Below are 25,892 nucleotides of genomic sequence, written 5' to 3'. Positions count from 1 at the left end.
AGGGGTTTGTATATTTCACCCTTAGAGATCTTCACAAGCGCAAAAAAAAAGGCCTAATGAATGTTTGCAAAAGGAAGATGTGGTTGCATGCATGCAGCTAGTTTAAGTAGCGGGTAGATGTGTATTTGCAAGTTGGTCAACTAGCACATACTACAGCCAACCTGTGCCAGCTCACACATTAAATTTACACTGAAATAATCCTTGAACAACAATACGCAGTAGAACTACAGATATGGGAACATGTGATGTAAAAAGACCAGCATATCAGAAAATTTTGCAAAAAACTCCAATATTTAGATTAATGTATAAAAAACGTAGTTTAAACAAATGATTAAGTAATTATTAATTGAACCAATTTAAATTTTTCACAACAAAAAAAAATCAAAACTAAACATTCTGTCAGATTATAAGTCCTTGTAACAGAATACAAACTCAATACAAAGGGGTTAGATGTGACTTAGTCATGCAGTGTAAATAAACTACAGGGCAAGAGTTTTATCATTTATTTGCTTAGATTATTTACAGATTTAATAAACGTCTTCCCTGTTACAATGTTCAATGAAAAATAAAATAAAGCCAAAATTGACAAAAGTAAAATGAAGTACATGCTACAGTGTATCACCAACTGAGGAAAAAATAATTTTTTTTTTATACCAATATAGACATCAGAATGGGAGTGGTGCAATTCAATATTTTTGAGGTAAGTTTATGACTTAATTTTCATTTTGTATTCTAATTAATAAATAATGTTGCAAGTCAAAAACAATTTATATTAAAAATAAATTGCCAAGGGAATCATATTTTGTGGATTACATTTATATTATCAGCACTTCAAAAGTAATGTGTTCCGTTAATTAGGAAAATTCTGTCTGTCATTATTCATGGTCATGGCAAAATATGCTTCAGAATTAGATACATGATAGATTCTGATATGTGTATTAGTATTCAGAAATAATTTTGGTATTACACAGAAAGAAAGTATTTTCTTTTATATTGTTTTCATCTGACCAGAGTAATGTGTATTTATTTCCAACAGATAAAAAAAACTATATTTTATATGTAAATTGCGTTGGAAAATTATAGAGATAGTCACTTGGATGGTGGTGGTGATAAATAATAACTAATATCTAAAATGTAAGTTAAAATTAAAATTGTCAGTGGCTTATGTTTTCATACCTTGAATAAAGTTTAAATGTGTTACTAACATAAAATTATTAACAAACATTATATAATGAAATGTATACATTTCTTCAGAACTATTAACACTTCTGACTAATCATAGGAAGCAAACACAACATATCTCTGTTTTCTCAAAACTAGGTATACATACCTACATATGTGACATGCACCACTCTCATTCTTGTATGTCTATATAACTAACTAATTAAAACATATAATAATATTAAATACCATTTTCATTGAAATTTAAAAAAATTAAGTATTCAATAATACATGATACAAAAATAATTACAATGAGCAAACAAAACAGTGTGACAAACACTTTAGAAGTGATTAACATAGTGCAACTATAAGTACTTCTTTTACCTCTAGTATTTAAATATGTGCCTAACACCAACCTTTTTTTTTCATGTGCATAAGTACAATTTAAACATTTTTAACATAAATACGGTTCAATAAAAAAGTTTTTCTCATTAAAAATTTATCAGCAATTTCTTCAATTCATTGCTTTTTTTTTTATTTCTGTGAATATGCACAACAGTAAAAATTTTATAACTAACAAGAAATGTGAATTGCTATACAAAACACGACTTACACAAAACAATAGTTTTAAACAGTTTATTATATCTAATAGAGAGTTTAATATCATGAGATACAATTTGTTATTAAAATATGCATTTCAAAAACCTCACAACCACCATGTGCACCCTAGAAATAAGGTACTACTGTTATTGCTATAGTTATTTTCCATGATGACAATCATCTAGCTAGCTACAGACTTGCCAAATGAGAAAACATGAATAAAAAAATAACGAGCAAAACTTTTGATTGTGTTTTGTGTTTAACTTCACACTTAATTACTACTTAGTTACTCTAGTTATTTAGGCATGAATAAATCTTATGAGAGAACATTTTGTAAAGCCTTGCAATATTTTCAAACAGACAACAAATTCCTACTACATATAACATTTTCTCTTTGAATGACTAGTCATAATTAATATCCTATATGTGACCAAGATAAGCATAGCATTACCCTCTAGTTGCTACAACATATACCCATCATATGCTTATAAAAGGGGGGGGGGGGGAGAGCCAAAGGGGGAGAAATACTAAATGTTATTTTATCTTTACTTTATTAACAGTCTAAATTTTTGAAGATAGTATAAATAAATATAATACTTTATTTTTTATTTTTACATTTGCAATTAAAGCAGCAATTAAAGTGTCTAAAAAGTGTTAAATTTTCTGTATTAGTTTTAATTAAACATTGTTCTATTAATATTCAGTTTCCAGCAATACATTACGTATTTATACAAATTTGATGTGAATCCAGTATCTCGGAGAGCAGCATAGTCCTACTGATGTAAAGCCTACACCACCACCAGGAGAGTATTGTACAACCAGTGGCAAGTGGAACAAAATATGTATTTCTATAAGAAAAAAAACCCATCACCCTGGAGGTTTTTTTATACATTCTTAAAATTTGCATGTTTCATAACACACCTCATTTTATCTTGTTTAAATATCATCCAAGCTGAAAACTACATCAAGAATTGAGTATATAAAGTATGGTATCATCCCAACTCTACGACGGCTATACAAATTAATATATACGAACTCTTTTAACACATTATTCTGATCAGGGCTGTGCTGTAACAAAAATACCCGGTTATTAATTTAGTACACAATGAATCAATTAAACCTTACAAACATAGTAATCGTCCTTTTAGTCTCTTATCTACTAGAAGTAAATTGGGAGTAAAATCCTCCAGTTATTAAATTTTACTTAAGATTGACAAAATAGGATGAATTGTGTAACAGAAATTAACAAAAATGGATTATTCCCATAAAACATGAACGGTGGTACTTCAGTACAGCAGAAGGGAAGGCAGTGAAGAGGCATCACACATTAGTCAACTGTCAAGTGGAAAAATCACACTGGATATGCCCATCATTTCCCATGAAAACTTATAATAAAAACTAACACAACCATAAAAATGCTTGGCAACTTATGTGAAAATATTTTTTGAGGTACCATTTGTAATTTCCAACACAACAGAGCACTTTAAAGATAGCTGCAATTATAATAGAGGTAATTTTCACATCTAACAACCCAAAGTAAGATTTATATGGTATGAGAACATCAAAATAGGTGATTACTGGCAGTAACATCATAATGAAAATCACATAACCTTATACGCAATGGACTTTATAAAAGTGATACTTGACACGTCATCTCTGGATGCAGTGCTTGTGTTGCTATGTTGTGATGCTATGTTGTGTACTGCCCTTATTTTGGCCTACATGCATGCAATAAGCAGAAAACTTTAAAATACATAGAAATTTTTCCATAAAACATAGTTTTGACATTAAACCCGTTTCACAGTCATGCTTTTGCAAGTGGGCTGGTCTAAAAATCTTTTTGCAAAAAGTGCATGGCCCCCTACTTATCAGCATACTTAACGAGGGATCTACCTTGCCATAATATATTTGTGCGTTTATTGCTATAATTTTGGTTGTTGATTATGTATCCATTTATTTGCATGACAAAGTGTAAATAACGTACCATTTTTAATCTTATCAACATTATCATAGTCCGGTATTAATTAACAGATCCCAAGAAGTGACAGTCAGAAGTAAACACATGAACAATTATCCACACGGATAACTGCAGACGACGGAGCATTCACATTAAGCAACAAATGTCTGCTTCAACACACACAATATGTTACGTAATTAATAAACTACTGCTAACATTTTAAAAAACGACAATGGCTGGGTTATGTAATTAATGATAATGTAACGTGCCAGATCATTCCTGGCTGTCCCAAACCACCAATTAAAAAAAAATGTGTGCATGAGTCCACGTGTGACAGAAGTGAAACTTCTTGCTCATTATATTGTTAGTTGTAAGAAAATTGGCTGAAATTTTATATATATGGAAGTATGCAAGTATGTGAGAACTAAATTACGCTATTGCGCAAGTGTGCAAGTATGCTGCGTCATTTCTACCTCTCCCCTGCCTGCCGTTTCCTCCTGTATCGGTTCCCCCACCACATACCTAAATATTTCTCTTCACTCCCAATCCGGTTACCGAATTATAAATTCCTGCCTTTAATTAATTTGTTGTTGTGAATATAGGGAAACGAACCAAACACCACCATCACCAACCCAATGTTGCAGCTGATGTGAAACTGAATCATGATAAAAAAACTATAAACTAGTGTAAATCATAGAAGATGAAATAAATATAAATTTCCTTTATGAGTAGATAAAATGGAGGGAAAATACAGTGATGCAATTTATATTTTTAGGAAACATTAGTACAGTACGCTTTGTTCATTACAGAACATGAAAATATCATCTTCACAGAAAATGGGATGGTTGGAAAATTACAAATCAAGACATGGCCCATAAAGTCACCACAGCACTTTCAACCAACTGACCAACCACAAACACACCTTAGCCATACTCGAAACATTAAATTGTTTTTTACTATAGAACTAAGACTGGGAGATAGGCATATATTACACGTAATAGCAATAACATGTTGGCAAGAATGGTACACACACTGTGTACATTTGAAAACGTGTTCACAACAAACTTCACTCTGTCAAGGTGCATTGTGTAAAAATACATAAATGACACAACCACATAATTCTTCTAAAAAAAATGAGAATAGTACTAATATTATAATAACTGTACTGTTAATTAATTTCTTTTTACAAAAATATCACTGAAAAATAAAATACATATAAATAATGCATATAAAATATTCTGAAAGACCTACAACATTGACCACAACATAAAAGCATATAATAATTAACCAAAATAAAACAATCAGCAAAGCTTTTGCCCCAAAAACAAATATTGAATGCTGGAAAAATAATATTTCTACAAAGAGCTTAAAATCTATTTATGTAACAATATGCAATTAAGTTCAATTTAACTCCACCACACTAGGAATTTATTTACGTATTAAAGGAATTTAATTTTTCAGTTAACCTACCTTTACACTATAGTAAGTACACTACACTACCGTACACTAACATCATCATGTGGTTTGTATTTGTAGGCCTACTTACATATTACAAATGAAGATTTAACTTACTGTAGAGTCTAGTATTACATTATCCATTATAGTAAACATGTAGTAAATATAGTATACGTACTAAGTTTTCCAAACAAAAAATGTGTTTCACTATTGATTAACAGAATTATTATTTATTTATTTTATATTTTGGTTAAACAGCCACACATACCAATAGACTCTGTAAAATATGTAACACTTCACACACCTTTAATAGTTGAGTTAGAGTTTTTTTTGTTTTCACTTTAATAAAGTATTCAATAATCCTATAAAAAACTATAATATTTTATTATTATTTTCCTATTTTTACATTTCTCTGCAAATTGTACCATTTTTTTCCTAATTCACTACGAAAAAAGTCTGCAGACAAGTCAATTTCTTTTTACAAACTACATGATATAGTAATTTACTCTTGTAACATGACAGTTTGACCACGCCAATTACATTATGTTCACATACTCTCATTCAAACACTGCTGCTCTAACATGTCGATAAATGTTCTGCTGAAACATAAAAGCCAAACATTCATGCTGCCGCAGGTTATTCTTATATGAACTTATCTGTCGCTACATGGGTATTGTAAACTGTTTGAGACTACATTTGCATCCAACCAGTGTGCGAAGAGAATCAACCGATGCTACCAATCAAAGTGCAATTGCTCACAGTTGAGCCATCCCTTGATGGACTGGATATAATTATATTAATATTCTTTACAATTTAACTGAATAACTCATGAAATCTGCACTGCTAAGGAGTGTCATAAACTACTTTATTGATACATTTTTCCCCCATAGAAATTTAGTTATTATTTACATTTAAGACATAAAAATTTATTCCATTTACAATTTATGTCTGCATGCCACATCCAAGAAGAATGTTAAAAGTAAGTGAAATTACTTATAAAAATGTTCAAACTAAGCATTTACAGACATAGCCAGAAAGTACATAAATATCATAAATTAATCTATATATAATTAACTGTAAAGATTTTTTTACCGATGAAAATTTGAGGTCACCATTTTAATTCCAAAGGGGAAAAAGTATTTCCTCGACACGGCTGAGTTGGCATGTGCTAAATCAGGAGAGCAGAGGTCAGCAATATCACTTAGCCTCACCCACACCAATGCAGTGCATTTCAGCTAACCTGACATTAACTCCTGCACGTCGTTCTTGATAAACAACCAGAATTCACATTGAACATCGCTTTAAATCTGTTCCAGCTGACAACATACTGGGACATGGTGAAGTCAGATTTCAACGCCCTCTCGACTCGAAGCTAATGTTTAAATGGTATTCAGTCATTTGAACTAGTTTAATACTTCGCAGGTAAAAAAAATCCCGAAATTGATAGATAGATACTTGAGCTAGTGTAGAACAATCAAATTTGGTGAAATAACCTTTACATTGCTAATGTAATTCAAATTAGCCACACATTTTAAAATCAGCAACCATTCTAATGTGATACGAGTGGATTGTAAAAGAAAATTGTCACAGACAAAGAACCTGCTCTTCATTAAATAACAGACTAACTTATCGATACTCTCAAAGAAACATTGCTACTTTAGTGTATGTGTACGTATGGTGGGTGTGGCTGTTAGCAAGTTAGGGGATCAGGCCTCTCCATCTTTAAATTTCAAATATTTTGATACTGCTTGCAGTGAATCTTACGTGCTAAATTTTTTGGTTTGCCGTGGCACAGTACTTAGCTTTGGCTGCTTGTTGAAGTCAACACTTGTGAACTGGTGTGATTGTCACGATAGTTGTAGTCGCCAGCATGAAATAAGTTATTTCCTTGCACCGCTTACAGACTAGAGCCTGTTAGTAAATGTGTGTTTGCAACAAGGTACATAAGGTCTGGGATAAATTGGGATAAATAGTTCAAAATTAGAATCATAGCAAAAAGATGTGAAAATCCAATATGGCAGGGTCTAATACCCCTTAAGAGAATAACAAAAAAAAATTTCAAAGTTGATTACCAATCTAAGTATCCTTTAACCTACATGAAAAATACATTCACACCTTCAATAAGTAACAGTACCTGAGAGAGAACACTACAGATCATCACACAACTTTAAAATAAAAATAAAAATATTGACCTGAGAATTAAAACTCATATCTAAGAATTCAAAATCATGTATGAAATATGTATTAAGTTTTGTACTTTGCATAGCTGTATTTCTGTTTCCATTAATTAAACAGCATTAGGATTGTGAAACCACATTATTAGCCATGAAAAACTGTTTATAATGTTCCCAAAGTTTTGCTGCAACTACATAAAAATTTCATCAAGATCCCTGAAGAAAAAACTTTGTTTTGGAATGTTAAAAAATTTGAACTTTAAATGCTAAAGCAGTCAACTTGAAACACAGTACCTATGCAATAACACACTCTTAGGGTTTGGCCTCACATCTCAAGTTAGTTGTTCAATTTCCTTGGCATTACTATTGACTAAGGGATTTTCCTGTAAATTTACTCTGAAAGCTGTCTTGCAATTGTAGTTGGATCACAAACTCTCTCACCAGATATTTACTGAAAGTAATTTTAGAGTTGTCACGAAGTGAAAATAATTTTAAGCACTAGCGTGACTTTTAACTACTATTGGATGATCTTTAGATATGTATGTAAATTTAAAAACCTTCAAATAATAGCAATGGCAATAAAATGAAATAACCAACGCGGCATCCGAGACAGATCATTAAAGAAATAATTTTATATCTACAGAAACTCTTGGGAACAAAGCTACTTTATTACACCTCATATGCTTCATAGCTGAACTATGAACATTCCCGTTAATGAGTTTGACATCACTACCATGACCATCAGGACCACCCAGCAACATTACACACAATAACAAAAAAACCTAGAAGAAATGATTATTTCTAAACAAATGTGATGTACTGGCAAAAAAATACAGTCTAACAAAATATTTTTAGGCTCTTATTGTCACATGTGATTGTTAATTAGGTACTAGACATTGCAATGATAATGATTGACAGAAAAATTAAGCTCACAAATATTTCAAGTTTCACACACCCACTAAATAAACTACGTACCTAAATTATAGACTTGTACAAAACTTTTAAGTATAGATGTTTACAAACTAATTCTTGTATGTAAGTACATACCATAATGAAAAATAAAAACCTTATTTCTTGAACAACCATCTCCCATTCAGATTTTGATAATGTATTAATCAAAATTTAGCACATATGTACCACATATGTGCTTATTATTTCTAACTTCTACTTTTTCTTTCTCTGATGCTGCTTGCCGGAATGAACTTGTTGCAGTTCTTTGGCTGCAAGATAAAAAAAACACTTTGTTGGAAACCTTTACAAAAAATTACCACCCTGTTCCAATTATGTCAGCACCTCTGTACTGAACATGCAAGACTCAATGCAACAAAAACAGTGTTTCTTAAAGACATGTCTCTGGCATAGATAGCAGCACCGTTGTAACACATTTCCTTTGCATTACTTCCGCTTCATTCACAAAATTACTCCCACCAAATGCAATATACAGAGAGCTAAGATGTTACTCATCAAAAGTCATGTTCACAAATCTCCTGCATTAAAACTTAAAACCCAATGAACTAGCCAAGATTTTAGATTTGGCTTTACATACAGGGACTGACGAACCAATGTTTGTCATACTGTTAACACGAAAATAACATTTTCTATTTGCAATAAAATGTAATTTCTGTAACAAAATGTTGAATATTTTCACAGGCCAATGTATTCCAGTAAAATTACATGCAAAATGTGCATATAAACTACCAATAAAATCAAATTAGCAAAGAACTCGAAGCATCAGTCTGTTTAGGCCTAAGACAGGTTCTGAAATGACATGGTCTTGAATATACAACATGGATATATAACCAAAATGTAAAATATTGAACACATTAATAATTTTTTTTCATGCTACAGTTAATTCTTTTGACAATCAAAATGCTTTAATGAGTAAATATGCTTTAAGAAATAAAGCCTGTAATCAGCTAAGTAATAAAACAAAATGTTCCTGTAAAAAGAAAAATCTTTTCCAATCGATGAATGGCTCTTTACAGTGAATTCAAGAGATTAATTTATACTTTTTTTTTTTTAAATCATTACCATGTAAAACTTCCCAAACATGTTCAGACAGCTCAAGACGCTTGAGATGGGAATAAAACCCAAGGCTCTGGTTGCAATTCAGGTTACTAGCCCTTAAACCACTGGAGTCTGAGAAATTACGAACACATCCTTTTCTTTTGGGACAGTGAATGGAGCTCCTAGTGGGTGTGCTAAAGGTCATGACAAACAGTACAGAACTGCAATGGCATTATGTTCGAAAAATTGTTTTAAATCAAAATTCCTCATTACACAAATCATTTAAATAAAGTGAGATTCGTTAAACTATGAAGTTGAACATACACTAGCAAGGAATTTTGTGTTAAGACCTAATTATAACCAAAATTTTATTCTCATTTGGCCTTCAATTAGTAACCATGGCAAGGACTGCATAAATCAACTCCCTAAGTTCTTAGTACCTCTAAACCTTCATCATCGAGCAAACAGTAACTTACTTAACAATCATTTAAGTGATTAAAGAGGTTGAGGGGTATGCTCCAGATAAAACTGCATTACATTATTCCTGGCCAGATCAGGATTTTTTTTTTCTTGTGAATCATAGCAGAATCACCTCTCCTAGTCGCATAGACATCTCACGAGCGGGAAACCTGGTGGATGTTGCAGTGAGCCGGTGTAATTTCTCCCTTTTCTCTCTCCCATACATTCCGTCGCTGCATCCTTCAGTCTGGACGAAATGACAAGTATCACCCCTATTCCACTCACGTAGAACCTCATCTTAGGAAGAAACTACACGTGGACTTTCACGTAAGAAAACTCCCAAACAACCGTACTCAAAAGGGTGAAGCAGTCGCGGAGGGCAGGACGCTCTCACGCGGAGAGAACTCACCCCAGGTGTAGGAGTTGAGGGCCTCCCCTATCAGGTACAGCACGCAGGCGTACAAGATCATCGCGAGGAAGAAGACCGCTCGCTGCCAGACGTTCAGCACCTCCAGCACTGGGTAGACCCACTGCCCCGACACGTAGAAGATCACGTGAGTCCTGCACACACGTTGTCAGATGACACCACCCGCAATAGGCTTGGCGAAATGAGTGCAGTGACTACTCATCACTCATTTATGCCATGGCACTTGCCTTTAGCCACGTACTTCAATGAGCCATACTTGAAATTTGATTCAGTGAATTGACTTTTCTCAATTTTACACCAACAGTTTCAGTAGCAACGATCCAATGAATATAACTTTTGTGATATTATTCCAGATTTTTAGAAGTAATTTTTATTTGCGAGAAGATTTGTTGTTACTGTCATAAGAACATATATTTAATTATATTATAATGGCACCAAATATTGTTACGCAAAAGCATACATGAAAGTTTGACTGGGGCAGAGAGCTGGCACAGTTTTTCGGAACATTCAATTAAACATGATTGTTTGCTGCATTTCATTCTCATGCATCATAACTTCATAACCAATTTGTTTTAACTGCATTTCTTTCTTTCTTTCTTTTTTTCTCCTCCAGATTATTGAGAGCAGAGAACATGTCTAGACTACCGTCAAGCCTTGTATCATCTCACTAAAGAACTGGTTTTGAATGTATAAAGGCAGACCCGAACCACAGTTTTCTTTAGTAATTAATTATTTAAACAAAAAAAATTTACATGCATTTTTTTTAACATTTACCAGTAACCTGCAGATCCACTTGACACTCAAAATATTTAAGAAAAGCTCGGCTCTACATCACAAAGCTGTGTTGTTCATATGTATTTCAGGCATATTTCTTGCCAAATCAACCAACTATCCGACTTCAATGTCAACTATCTGACTTAAATGTTTCATATTTCCATGGTTTTTGGTACTTACCTGTTCTTATAAAGATCAAAAATATTTATCATTAACATTGAGTGAATATCTATTTTTTTTTTTTTTTTACTAAATTATTTTTAATGAGAAAATGCTGCTATTTTTGTTCAACACTGGTTCACTAAAATAGCTTGTCTTTTTAACCACAACATCTAGAAATCTTGAGAAGGGCTCATTTAAAAGCTCTTGAAAATAGCTACAATTTGATATGCTACATAGGCAACTTAGGAAAATTAAAAAGCTTCAAAAACTGTACAAAACTTTTTTTAAATTAAAACTTATAAAACACCAATTTTAATTTGTCTCGGGGGAAAATTTTTAATAATGCAGGTTTTTTAACTTTGCCTACATAATTTCATTTTAGGGTGAGAATGGGATAATATTTTAAAAAAATAATAAAAAAAATTGCAAGTATAAAATATCTGCCCTGACTTGCAGGTTATGTCATTTGATAATGTTATGTCACAATCAGTATGCAACACATGCTAAGGTTGCCACAAAACTCTACAAAGTAATCATATAATTTGGTAGTTTTCACATAAAAATAGTAGTATAATAGTGTGACTTTGGTGTTCTATGTGGTGAATTATTACCTTATTAAGTTATGAATTTTCTTGTTAGTATGCAATTCTGATTTTTGCCATGGCAGAGTGAAATCTTGAAACTATGAAAACTAAATTTTTCCACAAAATAACATGTTAAGATGCTACACCAGTGCGTGTTCACCAAAATGTGTGATCACTATCAATGACAGCCGAAAGCGCACGCACCAGGCCAAGTAGACAAGGACAAAGGCGATGAGGCCGGCCAGCGCGGTGGAACGCCGGGGGTACGCGCGGAACGACGTGGCCATCTCGAGCAGCACGAACAGCATGATGTTGGTGTGCAAGACGTGGTTCAGCCAGGTGGGGAAGTAGGGGTCCAGCGCCTTCGGGAACACCAGCTCCCGGTCTATGGCCATCAGCGACCAGAACGTCGTGCCCACGAACTGCAGGCAACACAAAGACACCAACAACGCCTTCACGCCGCCGTCGTACCAACATCTGAGCAGGATGGTGGAATGCACTTGCATTCCAGAGGACTTGCGTTTGATTCCCGGCCCATCCATCATGATTTTACAATCCCACGATTGCACAAAATCACTCCAAGAAAATGCTGGAATTGTTCCTCAATGTATTTTAGGCACAATTATTTCTCAAGTGCCGTTGGAAATATAATGATATAATGGTGCTGTTTGCAAAATTGTTATTATTATAAGTGTATTGCACAACTGTTTGAAGGCTATACTAAGGACATTAATGTCTGATAAATAGGGATAACTGTATTTCACGAATAAATTTTGTGTCTAGGTATTTCACAAAACATTGTAGCCCTTTCTTAAGAGTTGTGGTGAATTATAGGTATGCAGCAGTAAGGTATATAACTAAATTCTCAATGGTCCCGTCAGTGCGGGCGAACACCTCTCGCCGACCACAGCCAATGAAGCTAAGAAAAAGCTAGAGAGTTTTATTAAATACCTTGACATGAAATGTATTTGCGAAATACAAGTGTCCCTACTGATAAATGTTGATGTGGTCGAAGTATTCACTTACGTTATAAATGCGAAAACCACATGTGGCCACTGCAATTTTGGGAACCCAGACCCGGCAGAAAATCTTTCTTCACTGCATAACGTCACCCGGGTGGAAAAGGAACTCAATTACCTTCATAGGCCAGGAACCGGCCTGCTCTTGCCATCTGACATGCTTAGATGATGATATTAAGGGGGCTCTTATGGGTGTTCCATAGCCATAAGTGGTCAGCATGTGAACAAACACAGTGATGAGATAAATACACACTATCAAGTAACGTGCCTCTCATATATTGAAGTTACAATTTAAACAGTAGGAAGCCTAAATGCACAAATTGTTTTAATGGATATCCATAGATACCTCGAGGGTGGATAAAGTTTCTCATGTTGTCAGAACTCCGGCTAGTGGATTACAATTAGATTAACTAAACAGTCAAGCCCACGAGGTAAGCTCAGAGGATAATTAAAAGTGATACAGATTATTAAATTACACTGGGATGAAGATCAGTTGTCATTCAAAAGTTTAAGTCCTCGGAGGGTGGACGGCGTCTTGCCTCGGGTGGCGATGCGATACAAAATTACAACTAGGGCAAGAGCTGGCCGCTGGAAACGCTGGGTGGCGTACCCATACCAATCTAAACTGTTAGATCACTCAAATTTGTGCCGTTGATACATCAAAGTGGAACACAGTTACCTTCGTGAAATTATTACAATGATATTTAAGCATAAAAATTATGTAATAAATTTAGATTTAATAATTACTCTTCAAAATTATAGAATATGGCTTTCGGCAAGTTCATGTACATTTCTGTTGTTGTTATAATAAACATATAAAATGTTTGCAGGGCCCTGAAAAGAACACACAACACTTGGAGTGAAAGAAAAAAAGTTTAAAATTTGAATTATTAGTTTGTAAAGGGAACGAGACACTAACTCTAATGCACCCTCTTGTGGGAGTCAGACAGATTTGGCAGGCTGAAAGACAAAGAGTGATTGAAGAGCACATAGGGCTCACAGAAGGGGTGTAGCCCCTGGTTAAATGTGTTGCTTGCAAAAATTTTACTAGTAGCCTATTTGACTATCCCATAATTTTTTTAAGTCTGTAATAGTTTCAGGTGCAGTTGGAACAAAACAGATGCTTCACATGAATAGTATGTAGGCCTAACCATGCTACAGCAGTCACAAGCTCTTGTTAACACACAGACCTAGCAACTAATTGATCCAGACATCTATTGAATGCAAAATATGAACTACTATGAATACCTGTTTGATAAAGTGCAAGGGCATTAAACCGGGGCGTGCTAGACCACAGTCAGGCTGGATTAGTGATTTTGCCAGATTATTAACATCATATGTATTAGCTTTAACTGGAATACCAAGGAGAAATTAACATAGAGTGCAATAGTGTTTAAAACAAGTTATAATTCACTGCTCTATAGCAAGGAAAAATGGAAATGAACATCACTTATTCAAAAAAGTCCAAGCGAACTGTAAATGCCATCAGTGTAGTAATACGACCTAAAGGCCACAGTCAACAGCAGGATCCACCCAAAAATATCTGTATGCAAATTGGTGCAAATTACCAAATGAGCCAAAGTAATTTTGAAATGTGTAACTATTATAAACTAATCCAAGGCTTAAATATAAATTAAAAAATTAAAGCACAAAATATGTTTTAAATGGCCTAATAGCTACAAAATATTAAATGGTATCAACAGGCTCAAAATATGTTTTAATTGGCGTAACAGCTGGAAAATATTAAATATTATCAATCTTGCTACCAAAACAACATTTTTTATATACAATTTAATACAAATTTTGAACTGTGCATGTATGCCTGTACTATTTGAGTTCTGTGTGAAACCTCTAATACAATGAAGCAGATGCACATGTCAACTGCTGTGCCGATCTGCTCTGATTTCCATGCTACAAAGTGCTGGTGCTCTGCCACTGGGTTGCAGACCATTTACTGATGCAATCTTGACAAGTTTTGGCTGTGTACAATTTAGCCTAGATTGTGTGTAGCTTTTAAATTATTAGTGGTCTTAGTCTTATTGCTATTTAAGTATTTTGGGGAAATTTGATTTATTATGTTCATAATTTACATATTTGAATATTTTAATGTAATGTAAAATCTTTTGATTTGCAAGTAAATCATGACTTACTATTTGTAACTGTGCCAACACACAACTAGGTTAGCATTTTAATTTGTTATAGTAATTCGTACCTTCTGCCAATTGCACTGACAATGCTGGTCGCAAATTTAAATTAGCAAATTCCAACAGCTCTGCTCTACCCAGGTGATCTATTGCTCTGACTTTCAGCTCTGCAGTCTCGTGACAGGCAGCTTAGCCAATCAGATACCAAATCGCTGTAGGCAGATGATCGGCGCTGTAGGGCCATGACTGATATTGTAAATACAACCCTGGCTCAGTACAGTAAACTACATAATTAACAGTAGCCTTATTAATACATACCATGGCTAAAGGAAATGCAACTGCAGCATACACATAATCTCGGACTCTTCTTAAAAGTGGCAGTTTCTTCAGAGATTTTTCATTGCTGCCTGCTAAGTCGTTGAGCAATGCAATTCCAAAATAGAGTGCTTGAACAATCTGAAAACAATACCAAAAGAAGCATTAATTATGTAGGTACAGCAAACTTCTAATTATTTCAAATTATTTTAAATCACGGCGTGCTTAATACGTTTTCTTCGAACTGAACAACAAAAAAACAAAATGAAATTTAAACACGGAGCCTAACTGCATTCTAGTATTTAACTTACCGCATCCCAGAACGTCAAAAACTTAAACTTTCCTCCAAAAGAGGAGCCGAATCTGTGAACATCAGGTGGAATCCTTACATGAAAAAAATCATAATAAACTGCATACGAAAATGAGAGACAACCAACAATGTGTAAGACAAAAGTCATTACTTTGTACAAATTATCAGACACACTTTTAGACGACATGCTCGAGATTAGATACGGCAATTTCTCATAAAATCCTCCTAATTCACCAAATATCAAGGGAATGGTTAATTAAAATGTCTCAAAAAATATCACAGCTGTGTATCTTCAAAATTCATTCCTAACCCTACTCAATTATGTCATTCTAAAAGTTATGATAATCGTTTAATATGGCAATAACTTTAAATAAAGGCCACTTTTCCTCCCCTACAGAACAAGATGATTTCGAGTTTAGTTTCGAATACTGCGCCATACAACTTGAACTACTTTCGGAGCTCAAAAACACGTAATCAAAGTTTCTGCGACTTCACCTACAGCTTGACGCCAATTGGCCACATGTGTGTACAAATTCCGCAAACATTGCAAACAGAAAACCATAATATATGGGGTAGTGTTCCGTTACTGTATGTGCTGAAGCGTCACAGACGAGAGAGCCAAACGCCCGATCGTGCATCTTCGGTTTTTTTTTTGTTCATTGTAAATAAATATGGCGGTGTTGATAAAAGGATACTAATGGTCAATTAGGTTAGGTTAGCTACATTATAAATACTTTCAACATTGTGGACGGTTGATTTGGTTAGGATAGCTACATTAAAGATACGGAAAAAAAACATGAACTTCGGGTTTTGGCTCTCTCGTCTGTGAAAAGAAGGCTGACCTTGCATTATTAGTTGGTCCAGAGAAGCCATATCCCGTGAATCGATTGTCACATGGTTGACAATCGATAGTCGATACATCACATCGAGCTGCATTGCACTGGGTGCATTTCGTCACTCGCACAATACACGTGCCCTCAGGGATGTTAGACGTACCAACTTGTTGGTACATATACCATTTTTCAGGGTCTTGTACCATGTACCAAGTAGAAATTGTGCTGGTATGCAGAAATACCAACTTTGAACATCGACCATGCGCGATGCGCCATGCATTAACAATTAACATTAGGCGTGGACGAATAATTCGAATAGTTGCGTTTTAATAATTCCATCTGTATACTATTAATAAAACAGCATTTTAAGAGAAATTTTTAAGTGCTAATTTAATTGAAAGTATTCATACTAGGTGCTAACGTTTTTATGGCCATCTTATAATATCAGAAGCTAGTTCTCTAGAAATTCAAATGCAGATTGTGAAAGAGCTTTCAGCAAATACAATCTGGTAAAAACTAAAACCAGAAATAGACTTACTATCAAAAATATTGAAGGATCGATGTTGGCATCACAATGTGTCAAGTCAAATAAAAACTGCTGCACAAAATTTGAGCCTGATATGAAATCTATGAAACAAAATCTACAGGATCTTTGTCAGTGTAAGATCTTGGAGCGTACCAGTTTTTTTTTTCAGATACCAGCTTTTAGTGACCTCTGTACCAGGTTCGTCGAGCCACTGTCTAACATCCCTGCGTGCCCTGTTGGGGCGGCAATAAGGCATAAGGGACCTTGCACACGGACCTCGGTCGCACCATCAGGTGGCATAATTGGAGATACCCATAAGCTGCCATTGATTACACTGAAATCTTTCCACACAGGTGATGGTGGCACACATCTGAGGCGGGCTGATGCGAGTCCCCATGTATCGGTGGCACCACACAGTAGTGTGGAGCTATCTACACGGGACACTTCCAGTGGCTCATTAAAATACTGCTGCCTAGATGCTCTCAGATCCTTGAAACAGGCGGATTGTTTTCAATGGCTTCTTTGGTTCATGCCATTTTATTATTGAAATAGAATCAAACCCAGACATTTGGGATTCCAGATCTGATGCCACCATCAAAAACATTTTTAGAGGGAAGGTGTGAGCAATTATCGTCTCAGATTTTGTTGACATATATAATGCAAGAAAGAATAAAGTGGGTATATCCAAATTTCTGTATGTGTATTTAAAATTAAAACATTAAAAAATATTACATTCATGAAGGAAAGTTCAGTTTTTTTCACAAATAGAAATTTTTGTTGGTGATAAAAAGATATTTTCAATTTTTTTGAAACATAAAACAAAGACAAGAATTAGCACCATCGTTTTTCGCCACAGATGTTGACTAATTAGTCAATATAAAAGAACACCATGTGGATCTAATTGTGACTAAAGTTAGCACTCAGCATACCAAAAACTGATGCAGTTTCAGTAATATAAGATCTAGAACACAACCATGAACCTCAGATAGTGTTTGTAAAATAAATTTAAATTACTCATTGGAGTCTGCCTAGGCACTACAAAAATAATTTGCAAACTTTTCTATGATCGTTAAAGTTGATCGTGGACCACCTGCTTGCACCACAGTATTACCTTCGTCTAATCCCACAACATTCAGAGTGCTGTCTAAGTCTATGCTAACCCTCTATCTTACAAATTTGAGTAGTATGCAGCACACCTTTATGATGGTTTCAACATACCGCACGGTCAGTGGCATAGCCAGGATTTGTGTATGGAGGGTGTTAAGAAGCATGCCTCCCCCCCCCCCCCCACCATATTAAAGCCCCTGGGAAAATTTGGATTTTAAGGTGTAAAATAGTGCTATTTTAGCAGTTTTCGGTACTTAAATTTAAATATTGTAATGGTACAAATTTTATTAATTTTAATATGAAATTTGTTTGAGTGATGAATAAGAAATTAATTAAAGATTTATGCTAAGAAGGGGGGGGGGGTTAAACCCCTAACCCCCCCCCCCCTGGCTTCGCCCCAGCGCACGGTTAAATTCAACAGCTCATGGAGAATACGCCATTTATTTGTAAGAATGCCAAAATAACATTCTATGTAGCATCTTGCTCGCAAAAGTCGGTAATTGAATTTTTTTTTCCACACCATATTGTATCTGTATGTGGGTGAAACTGTCTGCTAGGCAACTGTTCTGTTGTGATTGTGTGCATTCATAATAATCGCAGTTGCCTACGACGACGACGACGACATATGATGATAATAAAACGCGCTTCCTCATCAACAACGATTTTGGCATTATATTGGCAAATAAGTTCGACCAATGATTCCCTTAAAATTTTTATACAATGCAGCTTGGGCATGCTGTCTACATTCATATGTTGTCTATGGTTCGAACATGGCTAAAATCGTCTGCTGCTACAATCGATATTTCATAACCTCTCATCAAATATTGTATTCTACAGTATTTGCTCTCATCTCATATTTATTTATTTATTTTTTAAGCAGCCTACACGATTTCAACATAGAATATGAATCTTTTAAAGTTTGCTGTATCATATGTAGTAAATGAAAAGTTTAGTAGTTTTTTAACACTCAAGCAGTCATCTGGTCATAATGTTGTACACATTTACTTTGTAAACTACATAGTGCAGCAGTGTGTACATACCATATTCCAGATCGTCAAGAACCTCCACACACCACCGTAAAGTTTCGCTAGAAAAGTGGCTTGCCCTACTAATAATAAGCCGACAGTGTTGCTCACAATTATGATGACCAGGAAAACTGTGCGTATTACCGACATTTCCGCCGCGTTTTGAATCATACGCGGCTAGGACGAGTCATGTACAGATTCGCGCTACTAGCCGAATGTACTGGCTGGCCAAGGTAATTAGAGTATCTAACCTGCGACCGCACGCAACAGAGCGTTATCAGATAACAACGCGACTAACGGGAAGGATATCTATCGCTTTGCAGTGACGTGCTAGTGTCAAGGACGACCGGAACCGGTTTCTTTAACCCAAAGCCTTGAAGTTATACAAAAGAAAAAAAAATGAAAGGCGATAATTTGCGTGGAGTACAGAAAAGACAGGTAGATGCCCCGTAGATGCCAGGTAGATACGTTTTATGATATATCGGTCTCACCCTGTTGAAGCCGACGAGCGAGTCGACGGAAAATATTAATTGAAATTGACTAAAATGTTTGTTACGTAACAAAAAAAAATGTTTTTTAATAATAACGTTTCTTACTTAAGTTGTAATATAAACTAACTACATTACGTAGACAAAATAAGCTGAAGTTCATAATTTATTAAATATTTTAAAACCATATAAAGTCATTCTGAATTCTGCCTTTGGTTCTAAACAAGGTTTTATCTGGTTCTTGCTAATATCAGAATCATGGATGCGTAAAAAGTAAAGTGAAGCTAATTAGCTAATAAATAGGCTTACTGCTATTAGTTTCTAAATCGAAGCAGCTGATACCCGTTCACACAATGAAGCAAAATATTTAACTTATTTTTCGGAGCCTAATAATGCGGGATATTTTTTTTTTTTTTACAAGACTGACGAGTGATTTCTCGGGATGGAAGATTTGATTGCAGCCAGATACACATAATGCACGGGTGAATTAAAAGAATGTCGTTGTACATCGTTGTGCATTAGTTAGAACCATAACTAAAAAAATACATATTCTTACTTGTTATATTGAGACTTAAAAAACGCTTTCTCTATAAATTATTTGTTACATATATATCTAACGGAATAACAAAAAAAAAAAAATTGAAGATGAAATTTAAACACAGGGCCATAACTGCATTCTAATATTTAAATATATCTCACTGCAAAGTTATGTTTCTGCAAATAAAATTTTAGTTTATATATAAAACAGCAATAAAATCATACTTGCTTTGTCATTAAAACAGTGCAATCATTACGTATGTTGTGAAGATACTAGTTATTAACTTAAAACCATATTAAACCCTATTTTGCCGTCTTAGCGATTAACGCTTTAATAAAATAACCAATTAAACAATTAAATATTATAACTTTTCCTTGCCTGTACATTTTTCATACTATACTTTACACAATGCGTAACTCCACAGTAATATCAAATAGTAATATACACAGTTATCAAACTAGAAATAGATGTGATTTACATTTAATCACACATAGAACAAAACTATTTTCACAAGGACCATACTACAGTAGTATCAAACTAATTAATAAATTACCAACTGAAATTAAGGAAATTGTCCATTTAAATAGGTTTAAACAAGAACTAAAGAAATATTTGGTAAAAAAAATCCTTTTATTCAGTTGAAGAATACCTTAGGGTATAAGCATATTAATATGTTGGTTTTTGTATTTCAGCAAGTATGGTGGTTAGGATGTATCAGCAACCTAAATAATATTGCCAAGACAAAGATTGTAGTATCCAGGAGTGTGGTTATGTTTTGTATTTAAGATTTGTGTTTGTCTATATGTTTTAATTTTTTGTTTGTATTTTGTATATTGACAACTCCCTTCTAGTATGTACTGGAGAAAACAGGAGGCAACCAAATAAATAAATAAAAAAAAAAACCAGTGTTTAAGCTATTTAAAGACTTTACTAATTAAAAAGGTTTCTTCAAAGCACATCAAATAGTTCTCGAGTGATACCGGGACAAGCAGACAAGAATTTTAAATTTTTATATTTTATTTATAAATAAAGTTAGTAGCAATTGCCGATAGTTTGTTTCAAAATTGCATCCACTGTACAGACCTTTTACTCCGAAAAGTTTTATTATTAGTTTAGATTACTATACTACAAAGTTAAGTTTATATCGCAAGCCAGCGAGCGTATTACAAGTGTAGGCCTAATTAGAATAAATAAATATTAATGTCAAAACAAACCAAATATTTTGAAGAAAAAAATTTGTCGTCTGTAATAACACATTACTTTAGTTTAATCTTATGTTAATGTTAAATTGGGTTTAATAGGAAGAAAACAGAACGCAAAGAAGTGTTGTTCTGTGCTGTAAATGAAGTGAATTTTACAGTGTATAAAGAAAAATGTGAAGAAGAATGGCGACCCGAGACTTTGCTAATATTTTGGGGAGGGGCCTTACCGGAGGTCTAGGGCGTATAGAATATCCACCATTGGCAATGAAGAAATAGAATACTTGAAAGATTTTTTATACGAATTAAAGAAAACTCAATTGAAATCGAAAGGTATTGACCAGCACTTTAAATTACACGCCAGATAATAGCAAATTTATTCTTCCTTTCCCCATTAATGTCGACATTTTTCACAGAAAACTAGGCAAACAAGGGAAATAAGAATGTATGGCGAGGGGGCGGGGCCCTGCTAGCCGCAGGACACTGGATGCCCCTGAGGCGTCTCACGTGACACGATCACGCACCTAGACGACGGGATAGCCAAGGTTACGGTAAGCTCGGGCAATGCTCCTAACCTGTAACATTTAGATCATAAGGCTGGTGACAGGGAAGGAGAGTGTGGGGCCATACCCTCCCCCCCCCCCTTCCAAAATTCAACTGACAGACTTTTCTTCTTCAACAATTATGCACATTTATAAACAGTTTAAAATGACTAAAGTATTTCTTAATTTATAGCCTCTGAATATTCAAAATTATCTTTAGACATGTATTATGACATAAATAATAAGTAGAAATGTATTTATTTCATTATTATTATTTTTTTAATCTACGAATGTGTTTTCAAGCATCGTCTAAAAAATTTAAAGTGAGCGAGTCTTTTCCAGTGTTCTCGCCAATGATGTGTAACGTCTAACCCCGGTAATGAACCAATTCATGTGTTCTCATATTGCAAACACACTTATAATACGAATCTCAGACACGAAATTTAACGTAAAATTCTTAAAAATAATGCCGAGTGTGGTAAAATTACGAAAATTTGGTTTTCAACTACTTTTCTATACGAAAATCACACGTAGCTAGAGTTCGTTGTCCGAGTAGCTTCGTGGACTATAGAATAATTTGATTTGCATAACGGAATTTTAAACTATATAATGAAACGGCTCCGATAAAAGCGAAACAGACTTGGGAAAAAAAAGTAAACACCGGCTTTGGACCTGATTTTCGACAAGAAATTTTATTAAAATACTCCCCAATTTGTTAAAAATCCACTAAACTGTTAATACTACAGTCTTCCTTTGGCTTTGTGAAATTTGGTTCGGGCCATCCTCCACACATGGCAACACCGTGGTTGCACATATGCAGTTTCATGTGACTTCTGTCCCATTCACGAAATTACTCCTACCAAATGCCGCATATCGAGAGCTAAGCTGTTACACTTCAGAAATTGCGGGAGATGATTTTTGTTGTTTTAAATTTGTTTAAAATATGTTTTATTTCATTTTTATGTTTAATTTCATTCTAAGCAAAACTATTTTTATGTTGATTTATCGTTAGAATGTTGTTTGAATAATAAATAATTTTCGGCACCTATTTGTTGCTTTTTCATTATAATCGACGCATAATGGATTGCGATGTTATTGTGATATAACATAAGCTCACGGTTAAAATTTTCAAAATAGTAAATCCATTGCAAATTTAGTAGATTCCGTCAACAGTTCACTTGTAGTTCTACACTTTACCTATTAAATTAAATTAAATTTAGAATGATTTAAACACAAGTCTGGTTCAAAATACGGAAAAGTGAAAAAATGCACCTTACGCAGTTTGATATGTAATGTATAAGTATGTTTTCTACAAATTACTTATGTTGCGACGCCGCGACGTCATACTGTACGCGTACGCAATACGACTCGATTCGTTGCTCTAACATATCATAGCATGTTATGAGGTATCAGAGGTAACGAGTAACGTAACGATACGATAGTAACGAGTACTAACTGTTATAGTAACTAATACATACGGGTACGCTTTTTTTCGTTACTTTTACACCTCTAGCTTTAACAACACACGGCGCGGATCGCTAACAGACGTGTCAATCAAGGACGTACTCAACTATCATTTCAGATTTGGAAAAAGGGGGTATGGGGTTAGTAGAATGTAACCGCTTTTCCCGCTGTTTGCTTTCAAATTATTTCCTTTTGTTGATTGGGATATTATATTTTTTATAATTATTATTTTAGGGAATAAAGGTGGGGGATGGAGGTTAACCTATGTCCCCTCCATCAACAAGTGTACGACGCCACTGGTGTCAATACTTACCGCCAGGGGCGCTCAAAGCCCCGTGCCGGCGCTTTAATCAGTATTGTAGTATCCTATTACGTATATGTTACGAATGCAATCCATTTGAATTTTAATAAGAATATAAAACAAAATTGGGGGTAAATTAGGAAAACCATTGTTGAAATTTAAATTCCAGGTTAGTTTTGTTTCAAAAAGTTTATTTTTAAAAGTACCCGGGGGAGGACGCTCTTTTGGTTCTGAGGCACTAATACATAACCCCCTTCCCCAGAACTTTCGGTAAGGCTCCTCTCCGAAATATATCAGGGTCCCGCGAAGTGTGGGGGCCCGCCTCTGCTCACCGCGTTCCAGTTGGTCAAGAATCTCCACACGCCGCCGAAGTGGCTCGTCAGCAGCTCGATGCTCGCCATCCTGTGCACCGCGTACGGGAACTGCAGCACCGCCGACGACAACATGGCGATGCGCGCCGCGGACATCTGGCCGGCGTGCCCGGAGAGCCGCGACAGAGGAAGAGAGGCTTGCTGTCGAGAGCACGGGTGCCCGGCGAGTGGACTGTCCCTCAGGAGAGGGGCGTGGGTAGGTACCTACTGGCCGAAGGGGATGGACGACGGTGCAAGGTTCACAAAAACACTATCTCCCTCCCTCGCTTCAGTTCAGTTATGTTTTTATCTACTTTTGTTGTGTCTGTCCAGATAGTTGCCCTCTCACGCCCTAGGCTACTGCTACAAGGGTTTGGCGGGATCGGTCTGACTGTTACGTAGGTGACGTTATATGCCCACGTACAGCGACCACCAGTATTTATTGTGTTCCGTTTTTTTGTAACTTCTTGAAAAGTAATGATTGGTGATATTAAAGTATCGTGTGATTACAGCTATACTTAAACAAATTCAAAATATGATAAATGTTTTATGGTGAACTGCACGAATTAGAAGCAGATACAAAGCGAGAATTGAAGAAAGGACGGTAGTGGTGAACAAAGACTTGCAAACATGGTTGTTTAAAAAATAATAATTAGTTATGTTTTTAATATGACATTGAGTTTGGAAAATGATGGAAAACCAGAATAACACAAATAAAACTAATACGGAAAGGAATCGAGTAAGGTCCAGTTGCTTGGGAAGGTTTTTTTTTTTTTTTTTTTTTTTTAATTAATTGTTGTGGGAAACCGAAATTAAGATGACCGAACCGGGATTCTACCCCAGGTCTTCCGAAAATGTTAGTTCAATGCCGTAATAGCCCCGCCTACCCGGGAGCACACATATGGTGTGCAGAGCTTCAGAAATAAACAACGCGATTTGAAAACTAAAGATATCCGATTGGGGTCTGTTTACGAAAAGCATTTACAAATTACACCTTTATCTTCATCGCTCCGCCATATATTGTTACGGCCACCGCTCAAATCTCGTAGTTGTCCTATACACGAAGATAAGAATGAAAGCCTAGAGTAGATACCGCGCTAGAAGCACTAGCGAGCTTCAGGCTTATCATTCCGTCTCACTAACACAGATACGCCTCTCTCTGGCCAACGACTTCTGAGTCCTATGACCTCGGGCGGCCATGCCAGTTGACCTCAATAAGTGACGCCGATCAGTAAACACGTGGCGCTGACGTTTTTATCGTCAGCCTTGACTTCGAAAATACATATCATTTTCAAAGGAACCCTGGAAGAAAATTCAGTAAATTTAAACGCACACGCCCCATCGTTCCCTGTAACCATCGACCGTCTTTTTGAAATAAAAATAAAATGGAAAATTTAAAAATAATCCACCAATTCTTAGATCTAAATGAACATTTGAAAGAAAAAAAAATCGAGATTGCGAAAGATTCCAAAACTTAAAAAAAAAAAAAAAAAAAAAAAAAATCATAAATTAAGAAGAAAAATTAGTTTATTTATTTATTGTGTTCGTAGCCATCTGCTATCATACCACTGCTATTTACCAAAGAATTATTCTCGAAATTAATACAGTAGTTCTAAATTTTAAAAGCTAAAACACTGTATAAAATACTAAACAAGTCCCTACTTTAACTAAACAGACACAGGATTGCTCACACACCAACTCAGCTCTCGTTCCTCGGAGACCACGGAGGTGGGCCGACCCTGCAGCGCAATTCTTCACAGGCCGGCTCTCTGTGTGGCGAGTCTTGGGTTCGAATCCCGGGCAGCGGGTGGCCATGTTGCATGATTACATTGTAGCCGTGTGAAGACTTTTTTTTTTTTTTTTTTACATATAATGTCCTCTGGCTGAAGTGTAGTGTTTGCATCGTGGAAACAGTTTTAAGTGACGGTATTTTAAGGGAGTGACCTTGTTAAACGCCGGAGATTCTAATCC

At 35.1% G+C, this 25,892-nt stretch overlaps 1 protein-coding gene across 1 annotated transcript; it reads right to left on the bottom strand.

The window, feature by feature from the left end:
- Positions 1 to 488: 488 nt before the first annotated feature.
- On the bottom strand, positions 489 to 25,263 carry LOC134534544 (androgen-induced gene 1 protein-like). Its single transcript, XM_063373026.1, has 6 exons — positions 25,255 to 25,263; positions 23,904 to 24,083; positions 15,242 to 15,379; positions 11,965 to 12,182; positions 10,223 to 10,374; positions 489 to 8,567 (listed from the first exon to the last, which is right to left on the bottom strand). The coding sequence occupies exons 1-6, from the start codon at positions 25,261 to 25,263 to the stop codon at positions 8,512 to 8,514; spliced, it is 753 nt and encodes a 250-aa protein (XP_063229096.1). The 3' UTR covers positions 489 to 8,511.
- Between the last annotated feature and the right edge of the window lie 629 nt (positions 25,264 to 25,892).

The sequence above is a fragment of the Bacillus rossius genome, chromosome 7, assembly GCF_032445375.1.
Source record: "Bacillus rossius redtenbacheri isolate Brsri chromosome 7, Brsri_v3, whole genome shotgun sequence".
NCBI lineage: Eukaryota > Metazoa > Arthropoda > Insecta > Phasmatodea > Bacillidae > Bacillus > Bacillus rossius.
The sequence above is the reverse complement of the archived record's forward strand: the minus strand, read 5'-3'. Positions and strand labels throughout refer to the sequence as shown.

Coding starts and splice junctions, on each gene's coding strand:
- LOC134534544 (XM_063373026.1), bottom strand. Junction 15,380..23,903: donor TCTTGACCAACTGGAACGCG/GTGAGCAGAGGC, acceptor TATTGTTTTCAG/ATTGTTCAAGCACTCTATTT. Junction 8,568..10,222: donor CCTCAACTCCTACACCTGGG/GTGAGTTCTCTC, acceptor TTTATCTTGCAG/CCAAAGAACTGCAACAAGTT.